At 34.2% G+C, this 19168-nt stretch overlaps 1 protein-coding gene across 1 annotated transcript; it reads right to left on the bottom strand.

Moving 5' to 3' along the window:
* Positions 1–6726: 6726 nt before the first annotated feature.
* Positions 6727–9168, bottom strand: LOC125853811 (uncharacterized mitochondrial protein AtMg00820-like). Its single transcript, XM_049533569.1, has 3 exons — positions 9090–9168; positions 8821–8951; positions 6727–6987 (listed from the first exon to the last, which is right to left on the bottom strand). Exons 1-3 carry the CDS (start codon positions 9166–9168, stop codon positions 6727–6729), a joined length of 471 nt encoding a protein of 156 aa, XP_049389526.1.
* Positions 9169–19168: the final 10000 nt, after the last annotated feature.

Genomic DNA, 19168 nt, shown 5'->3' with positions numbered 1-19168 from the left:
CTTCTCTGAAGCAAACGACGGACCAGCAGCACGGACCGTAGATCGACCTACGGTCCGTCAATCCCTTCCGTAGCTCCATACTTAGAATCTTCAAAAATCAGGTACTGGAACCCTCGCAGTCTCACTCTACGGATCAACAGTACGGTCCGTAGATCAATCTACGGACCGTCAATGGGCACCGTGGTTCCACACTTGGTCAGATTTCCCTGATTTGTCCTCAACACATTCCTGCTGATCTACGGTCATAACCTACGGACCGTGAATTGACTTACGGTCCGTAGATTGCCTCCGTGGATGTCTTTTTGCTGCATTTCCTTCAGCTATCTCTAAACTTCCGCGCCTGAACACCTTTCCTGCAAAACATGATAAAACACATAAAAAACAATATAAAAAGGCCCTAGACACACACGACTTGTAAGTGAAATGTATTAGAAATACCGTAAACTCACGGTATATCAGTAAGTTATAACAGCGAAAATATAGTATAAAATCAAGGGAGTGAGACCACCGCCTAACCTGAATAATCAACTAAATGTCGTTGAGTTGGAGAAGTCTTCGTTTGGGTTGATTTCATGATGTTAGTGGGAATTGTTAATGTTTGAGATGAAATTCACCCATAGCTTGATGTACCAATTTAGTTGAGTCCGCTTAATGGCGATGGATATGGATGATGAAGTTTGCAATTGTGAAGCAGAGTTGTAGCTAAGGCTTAATGGAGAAGAAGACCCGACCCTTTTCCTAATTTGTTCATTTTTGTTTCCTAATTGTAGAATAGGTATTTCTTTTGGATATTGGACCGGGTCCTTTTTGGGTCTAGTCATGCTTGTATTCTTCTTATTTATATATCAAATGGACTTTTCCCATCCGTTTTTTTTAAAAAAAAATACAAATCTTGGTAGTGTCCTAGTCAAAGAAGGATTTAGTGAAGTTAATATTGGTGAGTTAATTAAACTAAGGTTTTTGTTGAAATTAATATAAATCTTGGTCAAAGAAGGATTTAGTGAAGTTAATTTTGGAAAGTTAAACTAAGGTTTTTGTTGAAATAAATACAAATCTTGGTCAAAGAAGGATTTAGAGAAGTTAATTTTGGTGAAACAAGGATTTTTATTGTGTACTATAAATACAAGACGAAAAGCTCTCCCCTCACTCTAACTCTAAAGTGTTAACACATAACGGAAAAGAATATATATGGCGGAAAAGAAAACATGGCGGAGTTTTTTAGGGCAACGTCTTACAAGGGATGAGATGAAGAATATGCCGGAAAAGTATCGTCGGTATCTATTTGCTTGTGATTCTGAACCTCCTATGGCGGAAAAGAAAGTCGACACCAACCCTCCAATGGCGGAAAAGAAAGTCGACACCAACCCTCCTCTGGCAGAAAAGAATATATATATATCACTACTAAAAAAATAGTGAATACCGACCTCCGGAGGTCGGTATTCCCTGAAATACCGACCTAAAACCGACATCCCAACTTAGGTCGAAAAAATCTTGGTCGCTATTCAATACCGACCTCTGGAGGTCGGTATTTACTAACCTCTCGAGGTCAGTTTTTATTTTATGTCGAAAAATTCATTATTTTATTTTCCGACTTTCTGAGGTCAGTTTTATATATTATTATTTCTGACTTCCTGAGGTCAGAATATTTTATTTCTCATATTTTGGAATACCGACATTCGGATGTCGATATTTGTGTCTTCTTAATTTTTAAATTCCGACTTCTGGAGGTCAGTATTTTTATTTTTCATATTTGAGATTCTGACCTGCGGAGGTCGAAATTCTTATTTTTTTTATTTTTGAGATTATGACCTCCGGAGGTCGGTATTTTTATTTTTGTAATGTTGAAATTCTGACCTCCGAAAGTCGGTATTTTTATTTTTGTAATGTTGAAATTCTGACCTCCAGAGGTCGGTATTCTTATTTTTGTAATGTTGAAATTCTGATCTCCGAAGGTCGGTATTTTTATTTTGTATTTTTAAAATTCTGACCTCCGGAGGTCGGTATTTTTATTTTTGTATTTTTAAAATTCTGATCTCCAGAGGTCGGTATTTTTATTTTTGTATTTTTAAAATTCTGACCTCCGGAGGTTGGTATTTTTATTTTTTAGTTTTGGAATTCTGACCTCCGGAGGTCGGTATTTTTATTTTTTATTTTTGGAATTCTGACCTCTGGAGGTCGGTTTTCTGCTACAAAACAGGCAGCAAATTGCTGCAATTTTTAGTTACCCAACCTGCATATTTATACCAAAACAACCCAAAGCCAAATAAACTTCATCCAACCAAAACAACACAATATTTTCAACATATACATTAAACTATTTCAAAATAAACTAAAATATGATCAAATTAAACAATTCCAAAAATATAGAAGTCTAAAATGTTAAATAGATAGAACTACTCCTCATCACCCTCACTCTCCTTATCAGACTTACCATTCTCATCACCCTCACTTTCCTTATCAGACTTATCATTTTCATCACCCTCCTGATCAGATCCATCACTGCTGGTGGGACATGGAGGAAGAATATTTCCTCATTCAAAAAGAAAAGTTAGTTGGGCCTGAAGCGCTGCATACCTTTTGTTCTCTACCTCCTTTGCTGCCGCAATCTCCTCCTCGCTCTTCCTCTCTTTTTCTTCTCTCTTCCTCTGTCTTTCTTCTCTCTTCTTCTCTCTTTCGGCTACAACAACAAGCTTGGCATTGAGATAAGCTATCTTACTCTCCATTGCAGATATTGTCTCTCTATCCCCGCCATCAAAGCTTGAGGATGATGAACCACAATACCAAGACTTCTTCTTCTAATACGCTTTTTCTGGATAGCCATAGACTGAACCTCTAATCGGTTCACCAGCACTCTGTTTCCAAAGATTCTCATTTTCTTCTTGTGCAAATGGTCTGTCCTGACATTCAAGAGGTAGAGTACTACGATATTCCTGAGATATTCATATATACCTATCCTGTAATTTAAACAAAGAACTCTACGAATAAGAATGGAATATATACAAGGAAAAGAAAAAAAGATTAGTGTGAATGGAATTCTTACATATGTCTCTTGAGCACATGGCTCAATCCATCTTTCTTCTTCTGTGGGGTTCGTACTCTTCTTGACGTGTGTAACCTTGAACATCTCTGCTACAGCTACCTGCCTACCCAACTCTTTTTCTTGCAAATAACATATATAGAATTTGAGCTCATTAATCTCCAAAAAGTACTTATCAAAAAAGAAAAAAAATTATTTTACTAAATTAAGAAAGTATGCCATTCTTTCCTTCCTAGTAACCTGGCTAATAGCTCCACCAGTGTGCAAACAGCCTCCCTTTTCTGATGCGCGAGCCATCTTCCCAATTTCACTCCTCTTTTTAAATTTTTCATCAGCACTCCAATGTTTCAGTAATAGAGCCCATCGATCCGGTAACATAAACTTAGGAATTTTGTTTTCTCTCCGAAGTCAGAATTTGGTTTTCCCGCTTTATTTTGCATAAAAACCAACTACTTGTAAATACCGACCTCCATTTGAGGTCGGAAATTTTTAGGTCGGTATTCACTGTTTTTTTAGTAGTGTATGGCGGAAAACAAAACATGGCGGAGTTTTTCAGGGAGGCGTCTTACAAGGGATGAGATGAAGAATATGCCAGAAAAGTATCGTCGGTATCTATTTGCTTGTGATTCCAAACCTCCTATGGCGGAAAAGAAAGTCGACACCAACCCTCCTATGGCGGAAAAGAAAGTCGGCACCAACCGTCCTATGGTGGAAAAGAAAGTGACCACCGTTGATGTTGATTGTCCAGATTCTCACTATCACTCTGACATGAATCTATTTGGTTCTGACTCGGACTCGGACTACGACTTAGATTCTGAAAAGCCAAAGCCCCAAAAGAGACAAAAGATTATTACGGACAATTTACCTAATTAGCTTTTAATTTTGTAATTTACTATAAGTTGTAAGTCTTATTTGATTCTAAAATTTGGATTCTTCAAGTTCCTAATTTTAATTAAGTGTGCTTTTTTATTCCCTAATATTATACTTCTTCAAGTTCCTAATTTTAATTTTGTACGTGTTTTTTCATTCCCTAGTACTATATTTTGAGCAATACAGTTGGGGAACCCCTCCAATAATTTAGATACGAACCTAATAGTTAGGGATACGAGAGGACTTGCAATCACTGTTAATTTAGATACGAAGGTAATAGTTAGGGAAACGAGAGGGCTTGCAATCACTGTTCTAATATTTAACTGATCGAGTATCAGGATATGTTGATCTAGAACAGCAGAAACAAACTTTGCAACTCTAGACTTTCTGAAAGACTCTGGTGGTGCATAACATACCCAAGAGTGTACTATCACCTAGTATTTGGAGTCTTGCAAAGCTATGAATCGATGATTATTCTGTCTTTGAACTAACTGTGTTATAAAGTTAGAGATATTGAGAATATTATATCAGCTCATGTTTGGAAGAGACAGAGGAATCGTTGCTCGTGCTTGAGGAATTATTAATATTATGGAGTGATCAAGATCCCAAACAGTTTTCCGGTATATTGATTCATTAAAATCAATCATAATTCACAATGTACGGAATCCATCAACTTTATGAACAAGGAACTGGTAATCTTCTACCAGTGAGTAATCTTCAGTTACAGCAGAACATGATTAGATGATGCTTATTTCTGTTTGGAAGAGACGGAGGTTCTATCAAAAGAATGTGCCTGCTGTAAGACCTTTCAATAACGATAGTAAAAGATGTTTTTGAAAAATAAAACTGTGATTAAACAGCTCGAGTTATCACAAGACATTCAAAACTGTACAACCATCTCTAATTATCACTTCTTTGTTCATTCATTGTAATTAAATTCTTAGCTATTCAGGCACTACATTCAATATTGTATAACCATACATTGAATTGAAACTCATCGAATAACAGAAATGTCAGCCAATCTTTTCTTGCAAATACAAGTACAAAAAAGCAGATTAACAAGACAATTTGGCTATCTGCAGAAATCATCATATATTCCTTTTTTTTTTTGTCCTAATTCTTGAATCATTTACAGAATTTCAACATAAAACTTGAAGATCTCCAAAATTTTACAGGCCTAATTGAATCACAACCTTAGAAATTAATTTGAAAATAAACTTTGAACACCTAGGTTGCCAATATAGCATAATTTCATCTCCAACACCCAATCCACGATCATTGATCAATGTCATGCACAATAGAGAGTAGTCAACACGTACTACACAGTAAAATTTCCACCTTCATACCTATTAATGCCATTCTTCTTCATTGCATCCCACAAGTCAACACGCACCACATTCATGTTCACCAAACTTCTTGCCAGCTCCAACTTCCAGTAAGGAAGAATGCACTCAAATGTCAGGTATAATGGAATCTGCAGCTCTCCAAAAGTGAGATCTTCACAGTTAATCTTTTTCCTCATTTTTCCAGAATGAGGTGTAAGAAAGAGCCTGTTTGCTCCAGCTATGATGACTAAGTTCATCTTTGGCATCTTCACCCATTGCTACGAGCCTCCAGCAATGACCATTCATTACGATTAGCATTTCCATTCGGATGAAAATTTGTCCTGTTCTATCAACAATGACGAATGCTAGAGCAGAATCGACAATGATATCAGCAAATTCAAGTAAAAAAAAAGAAGAGGTTCAATCAAAAGAATGTGCTTGCTGCAAGACCTTTCAAGAACAATACTACAAGATGTTTTGGAAAAATTGTTGGATAACCCAAATCTATTAAGAGAAGTCTCAATCATAATGCTTCACATATTCCAAGTGCCATTCCTCTGAATTCTGCCTCCGCACTTGAGTGAGAAACAACATTTTGCTTTTTGCTTCTCCATGTAACAAGATTTCCTCCCACAAAACTGAAATATCCCGAAGTAGGCTGTCTGTCATCAGTAGCTCCAGCCCAGTCAGCATCCGTATATACATTTATGACTAGAGGATATGCACATTTTGTGAACAAAATTCCCTTTGCTGGAGCAAACTTCAAATATTTCAAGATGTGCATAATTGCATTCATATGTTGCTCTCCAGGATTATGCATAAATTGACTTACCACACTTAAAGAATAAGCAAGGTCTGGTCTTGTGTGTGCTAGGTACATCAATCGTCTTACAAGTCTCTGATATCTTCCCTTATCAACTGGAATTTGATTAGGTTCAACACTTAATTTCAGGCCTTCTTCAACAGGTGTATCAGCTGGTTGGCAAGCTGTCATGCCAATTTACTTTAACAAATCTAAAGTATATTTTCTTTGGGATAAGAAAATTCCTTTAGATGATCTAGACACTTCAATTCCAAGGAAAACCTTTAATGGAACAGGGTCCTTCATCTCGAATTCTTTAGATAGGTAGCTTTGGAGAGCTTTCCTTTCTTCAGGGTCATTTCCAGTCATCACCATGTCATCAACATATACAACAAGGCAGTAATTTTACCTCGTTGTCCCTTCAAGAACAAAGTTTGATCGGTGTTGCTTTGAGTATAGCCAAATGCCTTCATAGATTTGGTGAATTTTCCAAACCACGCTCTTGGTGATTGTTTCGGTCCATAAAGTGATTTCATCAATCTGCATACTCTATAATCATGTGATATCGGTATCTTGTACCCTGGAGGATAGTCCATATAGACTTCTTCAGACAACTCACCATGTAGAAAAGCAATTTTCACATCAAATTGTTGTAGTGGTCAAACAAAATTTGCAGCCAAGGATAATAGCACTCAGACTGTGTTGATTTTTGCAACAGGTGGAAATGTTTCGGTATAGTTGATTCCAAAGGTCTGAGTATATCCCTTAGCCACCAATCTCGCTTTGAATCGTTCTATCATATCATCTGATTTGTACTTTACTGTATACACCCATCGACATCCAACTGTTTTCTTTCCCGGTGGACAATCAATAAATTCCCATGTATCATTTTTTTTCAAGGATTTCATCTCTTCATCTATAGTTGATTTCCACCAAGGATCAGTTAAGGCTTCCTGCACATTGTTAGGAATAGATATAATAGATAATTGATTTACAAATGACTTATTTGATTCCGACAAACGATGATTAGACACAGAATGGCTCAATGGGTATCTAGTCTTACCAGAAATTTTTGGTTCATAGGTGGGTTTAGGAAGACATCTATTGTGTGGTGGTGGTAGTTGTTTGACTGATGGTTCAGGTACAAGATCAAAAACATCCTGAGTTGGCGACGATTGATTTGGTACATCAATTGCTTGTTGGGTGAAGGGTTCATGTGATATTGGACTAACTTCTCCAATTTATTGATTTCCAGTAGCACCCAAATCTTCTCTTCAATTTCCTGATTTTCAGCAGTACCCAAATTTGATTCTACCATATCTTGGTTATGTCCCATTTTTTTATGTTCACCATTCGGATGAAACTTTGTCCTGTTCTATCAACAATGAAGAATTGTTGGAATACTGATCCCCAAATTTGCCTAAGGAACAAGTATATATTGTATGTTCCTTTGTAGATTACGGCAGTTACGTTATATAAAACAAATAAAGTACACAATATTTTATCACGGAAATCCCCGGCTCATAAAGGGTAAAAAACTACGATCTACACCTCTGTAGGATTTAACTCCACTTCATTAAACTCTGAGCCTCAACAAAAGATTACAAACCTATGTAACATAAGGAATTATAAACTCTAATTCCTAGACGCCAACAACCAACTAGATCGTTGATCCCACTTCAAGTTATGAATTCGGATTACAACTCTTGCAATCCTAGGAACTAACCCTAATTCCTAAACTCCAACAAAAACCCCCAAGGTTTATGTTCCCAAGTCATTAAGTCGCCTCAACTTGAAGACTCCATTCCTACTCCAGTTTATACTACACTGGATCTAGAAAGAATTAAAGATACAACTCGATAAAAACTCGATAAAGGCAAACTTGACTTAAGAACTAAAAAACTTAAGCCTATGAATCAGATTCTTCAATTCTTGTTTCCTTGTGTTGTCTGCACTTCTTAATCGAAAATCACTCAAATATGAACTCCCTCTATTTGATTGTATTCTACCTATAACTCTCTGTTTAGGTGCGCAACTTTCTCCAAAAAAAATATTGCCCTATTTATAGACTTTGAACTCTTCAAAACCTTTTTCAACTTGAACTTGATTTACATATCTGATCATGCATCCTACTCTGTTCTGGATTTGAAAGTTATTCACACCGTTACACTTCCTAGAGCTTGTGCTTCCTACTTCGTTTACGCTTCCTACTTCGCTTAGGATTTCTTTATGAAAGGAAAACTTTTTTCACTGGTTTCTTGTCGAAAAATCAACCCTTACACCACTTTAAAACTTCTAATTCGCATGGTTAACGTTCTACGTATTCCAGTCAGATTCAGTCTGAAAGGAACACGTCAGCACAAGTCGCAACCGATTCCTTTTATCTGTTCCTCTATTTGTCAATTATCAAAATCGTTCTCAATCTAACAAATTTTCCCTTTTTGATGATGACAAACCATTTCTTCTTATGTGAATAGATCAATCAGTGTTATGTCAGTTTCTTAAAACTCAATACACAAAGTAAACACATTAGAGGATCAAGTTAGACCAATTGGGTTATAAATATTAGGGAAAAGACATAAATTTACCCCTGAACTTGTCTCGAAAAATCAGTTACACGCTTAAACTAACATAGTAATCTATTACACAGTTCTGCTACTAAATAGTGAATCTGTTTACCCCCTAAGGCATGTAGCACCACTCTCACGATGGGAAGTGTATCACACTTGCGCCACAGCAATGCCATGTCACTGCCACATCAGATGCCATGTCAAATTTTGACTCACATTCTCCATATCATTCAATTGTTTCTTCTTCACTGAACACCACCATGAAACCACTACCATTGCCGCCATATTACTACCAAATATATATATTTCACCATGAAAATCAATATAGTCACCATAAATTTCACCACCTACGATAAAATTCACCATCGAAATCATACTATCACCATTATCCCCACAAAAATTAGAAAGATCCACAACAAAATTTGACACCTATAAACAAACTCATCACCATCAAAAGGTACAAACCCACCACCAAATATCACTACCAGCATTGTCAATATCGATTTTTTCTTCTCCACCACCTTCAATTTCCGCTTCTTTGTCACCCCACGCCAACAAATCCATCATTATATTTTATTTTTTAAACTTAATCATCAATTTTATTAACCACCAACAAAGCCGAAGAGAAAAATCAAATATAATTAAAATGGTGAAATCTAATAAGCATTAAAATAGGATATGGTGGGGGGTGGGGTGGGGGAGAGGATTTTGGTGCAGGCATAGTGGAGTGGATGGAAATTGGTATGAAAAAATGATGAAAATAAATAAATAAGAAGAGGAAGATGGTTGCCTCGGAAGAAGAAGAAGAAATGGCGTTGGGTGTGGGGTGGAAGGTGGGGGTAGGGTGATAGTAAAAAAGAAGATTTTAATTTATTTTTTACTTTCTTCACAGTCAAACGCTCTTTTATATTTTTTTTTTTTTGCCACGTTCAGTTTTAGGGGGTAAAAAAATTCATTTTTAAATAGTAAAGGTGTGTAATAGGTCGTCATGATAGTTTAAGCGTGTAACTGATTTTTCGAGATAAGTTCAAGGCTGGATTTATGCCTTTTCCCTATATATTACACAAATATTACACAAGCATGCACTTCCCCTTTTTGACATCATAAAACACTGTGAAGGCATACACCACACAAAGCGAAGAAATTCGATACTCATGGCCACTAGGGCTATCACCTACTGCCTATACAAACACTTAAAAATCAAGAACTCAGTTAGCTATAACAAAGCATTTGCACAAACATTGGAGATAGACATGAACTTGAAACTCAAACCCAACATTAGCATTAATCAAAAAACGTATACACCACAAATGTAATCAAAATTAAAGATAGAATCAAGCATTTGTGATGAGAAAAAAAAATTGGAAGGTCAAAGGCTAGAGTGGCTAGGCAATAGCAAAAGATCGGGCATGAGAGTGTAAATAATAGTCCTTTTTCAGCATCACAAAAAACATCTTTTGGATTAACAAAATTAGTAATCTTCTCAATTTCAAAGGTAGCCTTGGTCTATGCAAGCTCAACCTTGAGCTTTGTGTTTTATTTTTCTGTAGCAGGCCTACATGTTCAAGATCATAGTTCATATGCAGTTGGTCATGGCATTCGGGTGAGTGACACATATGACTTCAATCTCAGCTTATTTTTTCCCATTTTTTATCACCTTTAAGGAACTTGTTCATTCAATCATGTGTCCTCCGAAGAAACAATATTTCACTCATCTCTAACCCCCAAAATCAGAAATCACCTTACCTAAGAGCATTGCTCGCTTCCCAAAGTTCACAACTCTAATTTCAATATATTCATCTTTAATTTCAATTGAGTTAGTAAGAGGAGAAAATTTCCTTCAGCATTATTTGTAGAGGAACATGTTCTCTCAATCTGTTCACTAAACGTGGTACTATCAGGTGCAACACCAAATATAATAATTTTTTACATCAACCCTAAATCCCAGTTTATATGGATCCCAATAGAAGAAATAGGTTCGACAGAGGGGTCCTCCATTGATTCCCCCTCACTAGATGCACCCCAGTTGAGCCTAACAATTGAACTTTTTTCAACTGTAGGGTCCCCAAAATATTCCCCCTCACAAGGTACATCCTCCAAAACTTTCTCAGTCATTTTAGATACACCCAATACAGATTCCCCCTAAGAACCAACACTACCTACTTTCTATACCACAACCTCTATTTTATAAGGCACCAAAGTAGAGGTGTCATCCACCAAAGTCATCTCAACCATAACATCAGATAGACCATCACACTTAGAATCTCCAAGAATGTTATTAAGAGCCATAAATTGTAATTAATCAAGCACAAACATGTTTATTGAAGAACACTTTGTTCCACAATTTTAGAACAAGAGGATTTCTTGGTTAAGAAGTTTATGAAAGAGAATGGTGTGAGTTGTAGAGACACACTAAGATAAGGCTTTAAATAGACTTTTAATGAGATATTTGTTTAGTAGTATAGAGAGTCCTTTGTGATGAAGAGTTTTATCTTGGGTAGAGATCTAGTTATATTTTATCACAAGAAAGCGTGATTAGATTCCTTTTGGAGAACGCCGAAAATTGAGCATAGGACATGAATATATCTTTTGGGACAGGTTGAAGGAACATATACATGTGCATTAATTTTATGTTTAATTATGAATAATTTTAGTTCACATACCTTAGATCTCTGGATAATGTTGAATTTTGCTCCAATTTTACTAAGCCTCTCTTCAGGGCCGTCTTAACCCCTAGGCCACTAAAGCAATCGCTTGGGGCCCCATAGTTTTGGGGGCCCCCATTTTAAATTTTTTTTTTTTTTTGCTTATGAATGTTATTTTTTTTGAAAAAAAATTATATGTACTATGAGTGCTATGATTTCTACCTAGGAAATTGCATATGAAGTGAATATAGAATCTAAATTTTGTAAAAAATAATTTGATGAAAATATTGAAAACGAAATCACAAAGTCCCTTGAAACTAGAGTTGATTACTTAAGATATATATATATATATATATATATATAGTAGATCAATCTATTTTTTTCACTTCAAAATAGATTTGAACCAATTGAAAATATTTTATGTTTCTTATTTAGTGGTAAATTGAGATCACTAGATGATGAGAATTTAAAAAACATTGTCTTAACCTTGAACTTTAACACATAATAATTATTCTGCTATTGATGGTTTAGATTTACTTTTTGAATTGAAAGTGTTAAGAGAAATAATACATGTAGAAGATAATGATCTAATGAAAATGCTCAATCAAATCAAAGACTTGATTCTTTTCCAAATACACATATTGCTTATAGAATTATGTTAACAGTTTCTCTAACCGTTGCCTCAGCCAAAAGAAGTTTTTTGAAACTAAAATTGATTAAATATTATTTAAGATCAACAATGTCTCAAGAGAGATTGAATGGACTAAGTTATTTTATCAAATGAAAAGGAAATATTAAAACAAACCGATTATAAAACAATAACTAATGATTTTGCATCTAAAAAGGCTAGAAAAGTAGATTTTAAATAAAAGTATATATGATGAAAAAATAAAATATTAGGGCCCCTCCCTTAAATTTCGCTTTAGGCCCTCAATCTTGTTGAGTCGGCCCTGCCTCTCTTCTGTGATAGATGCAAATGCAATGTTATAGTGCATGAGTAGCTTGACTTTAAAGTGGTATAGAGACATACAACTAAATGTACAAGACTGAGCATAAAATTAAAGATTAGAAGGCATTATGCTCAATGTTCATTAGCCACTGAGGGATACTCATATGATTTTAATCATCCCCAAGTTCCAACATGTTCCTTTAAAAGTGTTTCTCTAAGTTGATCACCCTTCTTAGTTGATGGACTCATGATTTCTATACTATGATCATTTGAGTGCGCCTCATAAGACTTTTCGTGTTTGTAATTGTTTGATATTGCATAGGTTGTACCGGTTTCTTTCATATGTTTCTTCATAATTTGTTTGGAGATCTTTGACAACTCAGCATTATTGTTTCTTTTATTACATAATTGTAATATACTGAGTGGATTTTGGTTCATTCCTTCAACATGATGCCTTCTTTCAATTCTGTGTTCTTTAGTCTTTCCTATTTTTCCAACTTCTTTGATTTGACCAAAAAGAATTTTCACCACCAAACCTACTATTTCATCCTTTTCTTCTGTAGGTGAGAGGAATTTCTTCTAGTTTCAATCATGTGTCTAGAGCAACAAGTGTTCATATATGAATGTTGCTTGCTTCCTCTCACTTTTCCTGCAAATTCAAAGGTTAAATTTAAGAACCCATACTAGCTTGGGTCCTTTGTATTGATAATAAGGATGAATGAGATCTCTATTGATCCATATTGGTAAAACATTTTTAGATTTTTTCTTTTGCCCCAGCCTGTTCCTTTAACGTGATTCTTTTCTTTTAATAGGGTTGATTTTTCTATTTGAGGTAGCTTTGAAGTTTTTATTCACGTGAGTTTATTTTGATGCATCTAGGGTTGGCCTAGGTTGTGTGTTAATGCAGCAGGGTAAGGTCATAGCTTATGCTTCCAGAAAGCTTAAGGTCCATGCACTACAAGAAAAATGACCTTTAGCGAAAGGAGATTTGGTCGTTAAAAGTCCAAATCCAGTCGCTAAAGGTCTATAACGACCGGAGAAAAATTGGTCGTCACTGGTCGTTAAAAGCTCCGTCGTTAAAGGTTAACGACCGGATAATATATCCGGTCGCTACATGTACTTACAACGACCAAATTCCCCTTCGTTGATGGTCATTTGGTCGATAAAACGTTCTATTAAAACAACAAATTCTAGTCGTTATAAGTACTTTTAGCGGCCAAAATTTCTTTCTTTATCGAAATTCCCTTCGCCATATGAATTTTTACTGTCAACAATATTTTCAATTTAAAAATATTTTTTGGCTAGTAATTGTTGTTTCATATACGTTCATACTCATTCACATACAAAATGATATTCAGTATGCATTCGAAATTTTCATTGTTCATACAAAGAAATAAGCATCACATTGATAAAAAAAATTTACACACATTCAAATTATATGACATTAATTTTATCAACTCAAGACAACAAATTATAATTTCAATATATGTGCATAACACATGATCTTTAAACTATCTCTTTCAAAACATAAAATCTCTTGCCCTTGAACTTGCTTGCACTTCCTTCAAGGAAGGATTCTTCCGACTTCAATTTCTTAATCTAAGAAAAGAAAAAGCTTTTATCAGTTTAATAAAAAAAACTACTATTAAGAAATAGAAATAAGTAACCAAACATCATATAATAGATAACTTCCAAAATAAGATCTGCTATAACAAATTAAAGTACACAAATAATATAAATTTTTTGGCAATCCAAGTAAAATAATGACTAAAAAATTTTACCCAAGAAATTTAAAAAGAACTCACAAATAAAAAAGAGAACGATATATTTTTTGAAAGAAATTTATCCCTCTGCTTGAGTGAATGAAACAAGTAAATAAGCAATAATTTGTATGCGGTAACTAATTTGCTAGGAAAAGAGGGGACTAAAGATTATAATTTACTATGAGATTTCAGAGAAGTGAAGAAACATATTAATCGGGAGGAACCATTCTTAGAAGTTCATAGTGTCACCAATTATTAGAAATCTATAAAGCTCTCTTCACACATTTGTATTATATACATGATTTTGTAATTGAACTACCAGATTACAAAACCACTAACTATACATATGCACTAAGAGAAGACTCTATACATCTCTCTTATTTAGTAATCACACAACCTGTCAAAAATGTGAAATTAAACACTAGATGGTAACACGAAAGTGTCACTAATTGGCTAATTGACATCCATATGTGCATTAGATTAATATTCACTTCAGAGGCTAATATGCTCTAGGGTTTGAATTTCGAGAAAAGACAAGTTAACTTGAGCCATTTTTCCCAAAAAGGTGAGTTAACTTGATATATGTACTTAATTATCTAACCTGAACTGTAAGATTTTTCTGCTTTCTACCTTTTCCTTATTGATCAATGAAAGCATTATAACATTAAAATTGAAATAGAATAACTTCAGATTCAGTTGGTGGAGTAAATGCTAGTATGAAATTTCTCTAGCATAGGCATAAACAGAAAACAAAAAAATGTAAGAATAGAAGAAATACTTACGTGAAACTTTGTCGCAATATGTTTCATGACTGGTGATTTAACATTTGCATTCCCAGCTTGTTCTCTCTGCTTTCCTTTTCTTTAACAACTTAATGTCCCTACAAGAAAAAATATATAACATAATCAAAGCATGACAAACAATTACATTTTTTTTAGAAATGAACATAAATTTTATCTCCCCTCTTTTAGATATAGCAATCACAACAAAGGATGCCAGGAGCCAATATGCTTGCTAATGTTGTACTTATATGCTAACTTTTTAAAGTGGTGAGATTGTTTAAAAAGGTCTATCTAGTTTGAATCAAAGCCTGCCTAAAAAATACAAGAACATATATAAGACACGAAAGAAATGTCAACTGGACAATCATGCTACAAACTAGTTCAAGTTGCCTATATAAATCCTCTATAACAGTACCCCACACAATAGATATGTCACACCATAAATACTCTGATGAAATACCAAGATGAAGCTGACATCAATTTGTGTTTTCCTTTCTGGATAGTTACATCAGTGATAACTTAAACATCTATAAGTTCCACATCAATAATATGGAGAGTATTATAGTTTACAGCATTCTATCATTTGCCAGAGTCTTTCTCTTGATTTAATGCAAATCTAATTTATATGGGCAACACCAATAGGGAATTGAAGTCACAAGTAACCCTTTAAAAATATTATACCATTCCACTCTATACGAAAATGCATCGTAGAATATCCACAGTTTCAGATTTAAAAATGTTGATAATTAGAAAAAAAAGTTGATAATTACCACTTGTAACTCCAGCGTAATCATAAAATGACCAAACTTGGAACAAACACATTCCAAAGATGAGTAAAATCATATGCATCAAACATGAACAAGCAAGAAAAACTGCAAAACCTATTGCAACAAGGAATCATAGCGTGACTTTGGAGTTGAACTGGTTGAATTATCTTGTTGAATTTGCCTCAGGGCTATCATAAATGCATCGGAGAAAAAATCAGAGACAATTGGCAATCATCCTACCCTAGCAAGTACTAGCAATCACATTAGTTTTAAACTAGTATAAATATATCATGTACTCATTACACATTTCCTGCACTTTGTAAATCTGCAACTTATTCAATTTTGCTTAATTACAGATTTAGTTGACTATTAGTCTATAACTGTGTAGTCGACTAATAATTTAAAAAATATACAATTCACCCCTTCCCTTGTACTTTCTCTTAATAATCTCATATGCTCAAAAAGTGGATCTTCTTCTATAACAAGAATATATGGCACTCTAACTTAACCCCAAAAACTAACTTATAAAAATGAAAATTACTCATCAAGATTATATAGAAAGATCAAATGACCCATAATCCATAGATACCTAACTCAAATAACACTTGTTGTGTTAGTAAGATTTTACTATATTGAAGAATATAGTGGACCAAGGGCAGATCTAGGGTGATGGGAGAGGATTTTCGGGAACTCATTAATTTTCGTACAAATCTTGTATTTATATTGAGAGATCTATTAAATATATAAGAAATATTTGTTGGAAATTCATTAACAAAGTAGTCTTTTGGTCCAACGATAGAAATGAAACTTGCTTAAACTTTGCTACCCTCTTTGATTCAGATTTGATTCCCATTTGGAACATATAATATCAACAAGATAATTAATTTGAATTATTGGTAACTCATAAATTTTGATTGTTGGGTATGTAGTGGGCCACTGTACGTATACAAATGTCTTTCAAGGATGTGATACCAATGAGCTTCATTCAAACTGATAGAGCAATATAAGGATGTGATACCAATGAGCATCTCCTTCCGAGACTGAACAATTAAACTTATAGTTAAATTAAGATTCATAAGGTTCTCTAAATTTAACACTAAACAATTAACATAAATACAGGTCCTCAAACAAACACCAGATCTCATATAAGTGCACAAACAACACATCAAAACAATAAGCTGAACAAGCTAAAAACTAAAAAGGCTAAACGATCTATTATCCAAAAGCTCATGCACTCAAGTATTAAATCCCCGTTGTTAACTTTTGTAATCACGCACAGAAACAAGTATGAACAAAGCACAAAGCCACATCAAAACAACTTACCAAAACTATAAATCGCGGACCTCAATAACAGAGCAAAATAATACAATCAACATCGTCCCTTACAAATTAGCAAAAAAGAAGATAATTAGATTTTTAAAAAAAAAAAATAGATGATACATGTGAAGTAGTTGAGTTTGATATGGACTTGAGCACAGTCGGCGAAATCTCAGGGTTCAAAAGGCTCATCGTTAAAGCCCTAGATCTATCGAGCAAACCGAGAGAAATAGCTAAAACTGATGTGTGGGAAGTTATAGAGGAAATAGTTATAGTGGGAATTTTTTGTGAAAAATTTTCTATAAAAATTAAAACAATGTTTATTATATGATTATAATTTTCCTTAAAAGAAAAAAATATGGTTTTAACCACCGGATATGGTGCTCTTTTGACATCAGATGTCACTTCTGCCACTATTCGTTGTCTTAAAAGTTAATTTAACAACCAAAAAAAAGCCCAGACGCTATAAGTACACATATAACGACGGGGATATATTTCCTCTCGTAAACAAGTGGTCATTAGAAGTTCAGTTTCTTGTAGTGATGAGAAGAACTGCCCCACTCATGACCTCGAACTTGCAGCCGTCGTGTTTTCCCTGAAGATTTGGAGACACTACTTGTATGGTGCTCATGTTGATGTGTTCACTAATCATAAGGGCCTCCAGTAGGTGTTCACTAAGAAATAATTGAATCTTCGTCAGAGAATATGGCTTAAGTTCCTCAAAGACTACAACATGAATGTGCTCTATCATCCGGGTAAGTCTAACGTAGTTACTGATGCGCTGACTGTCTATGGGTAGTGTGTCACACGTTGAGGAGGAGAAGAAAAAATTAGACAGAGTTCACAGGCTCACTCACTTAGGAGTTTGCCTTATGGACACATCAGATAGTGGTGTGATAGTTCATAATGGGTTAGAATCTTCATTGGTAGCGGAGTTTATTGAGAAACAAGACAGTGATCTAATATTGCTTCAGTTAAAAAGTGTAGTTCATCAACAGAGAGTTGAGGTGTTCTCCCAAGGGAAATGGTGTGCTTTGTTACCAGGGTCACTTATGTGTTCCAAATGTTAATGAGTTAAGGCAGCAGATCCTTATAGAAGCCCATAATTCCAGATATTCTATTCATTCGAATGCCACTAAGATATACCGTGATCTACATGAAGTCTACAAAACTCGACATTCCAGAGTAATTAACCACACTGACAGAATTCTCATATCTGCATGTTTACAAAGAATGTTTACCAAATTCAAACCTTGGCTTAAGCTTCCAAGTTAACATGCCTAACGACACAAACTCTCACCAGAAGTTTCGGGGCCCGAACCAACCACGCCCCCAGCCTAAAATGGCACTTTCGAAGTTGATGAAATCGTCAGCATTGCATTTTGAGGCCGTCTTTTTGAACTTTTGACTGTAGTCAACCGTTCAATTTTCAAAGGCTCCAAAATATGAAAATTCGTACATATTTTAAATGAACGATCCGGCGATCGAACTGTCTATCTTAGCAAGTCATAAATGACTTGGGGTCACTATAGGAAAGTTCTAAACTTTGAAAAGATATGAAAACAAAGAAAATGACCCAGCGGATCATTTCATTTTTTATTTTGGAAATTTAAATATGTAAGATGCTAATTGTAAATTATGCAGATTTAAGAAATAAAAATACTTATTTGTTTTTTTTTAAAATAATTTTAAATTTTTTTAAAAAAACCTTTGATTTTATGAAATTATATATATATATATATATATATATATATACAGTTTTTTCAAATAGAAATTCATTGTCAACTTTATGTAGATCCCTACGAAAAAAGTTGTCTAGAAAAATATGTTACAAAAAAATACATACTCCGAAAACAAAACAGATTAAAGAAATACGAATACTTATTTTTGAAAAAAAAAACAATTTTCAAAAAAAATAAAAATATAAATGATATCAATTTTCAAAGCAATAAAAGAAATTCCTAGAGAAAATGATGAAAGGAAGAACCAAAATAGGAGATGTATATTGATAATTAGGATATTGATAACAACCAAAATAGTGACCAACTATTTGGAGAAATCGAGGCATAGATATATCATGTTAATTATAAAACCCTATATTTAAGGAAAGGATATTATTAATTGATTAAGTATTATTTTCATTCATTTTCTGTATTTTGTTTTTTAATGAGTTTATTATTTGTTAGGTATCGTTAGAAATCTAATATCATTTATTGAAATCTAAAAAGTTCTGTTAGGACTAGTAATATTCTCTCTTAAATGTGTCATTTATTAAATTTTCTCATTAAAACTGTCACTATTATTATTTAATGAGTAAAACAAAATCCTAAATAAATATATT

This window comes from Solanum stenotomum, chromosome 1 (assembly GCF_019186545.1).
Source record: "Solanum stenotomum isolate F172 chromosome 1, ASM1918654v1, whole genome shotgun sequence".
Classification (NCBI taxonomy): Eukaryota; Viridiplantae; Streptophyta; class Magnoliopsida; order Solanales; family Solanaceae; genus Solanum; species Solanum stenotomum.
Note: the sequence above shows the minus strand (reverse complement) of the source record. Positions and strands in the feature narration are given on the sequence as shown.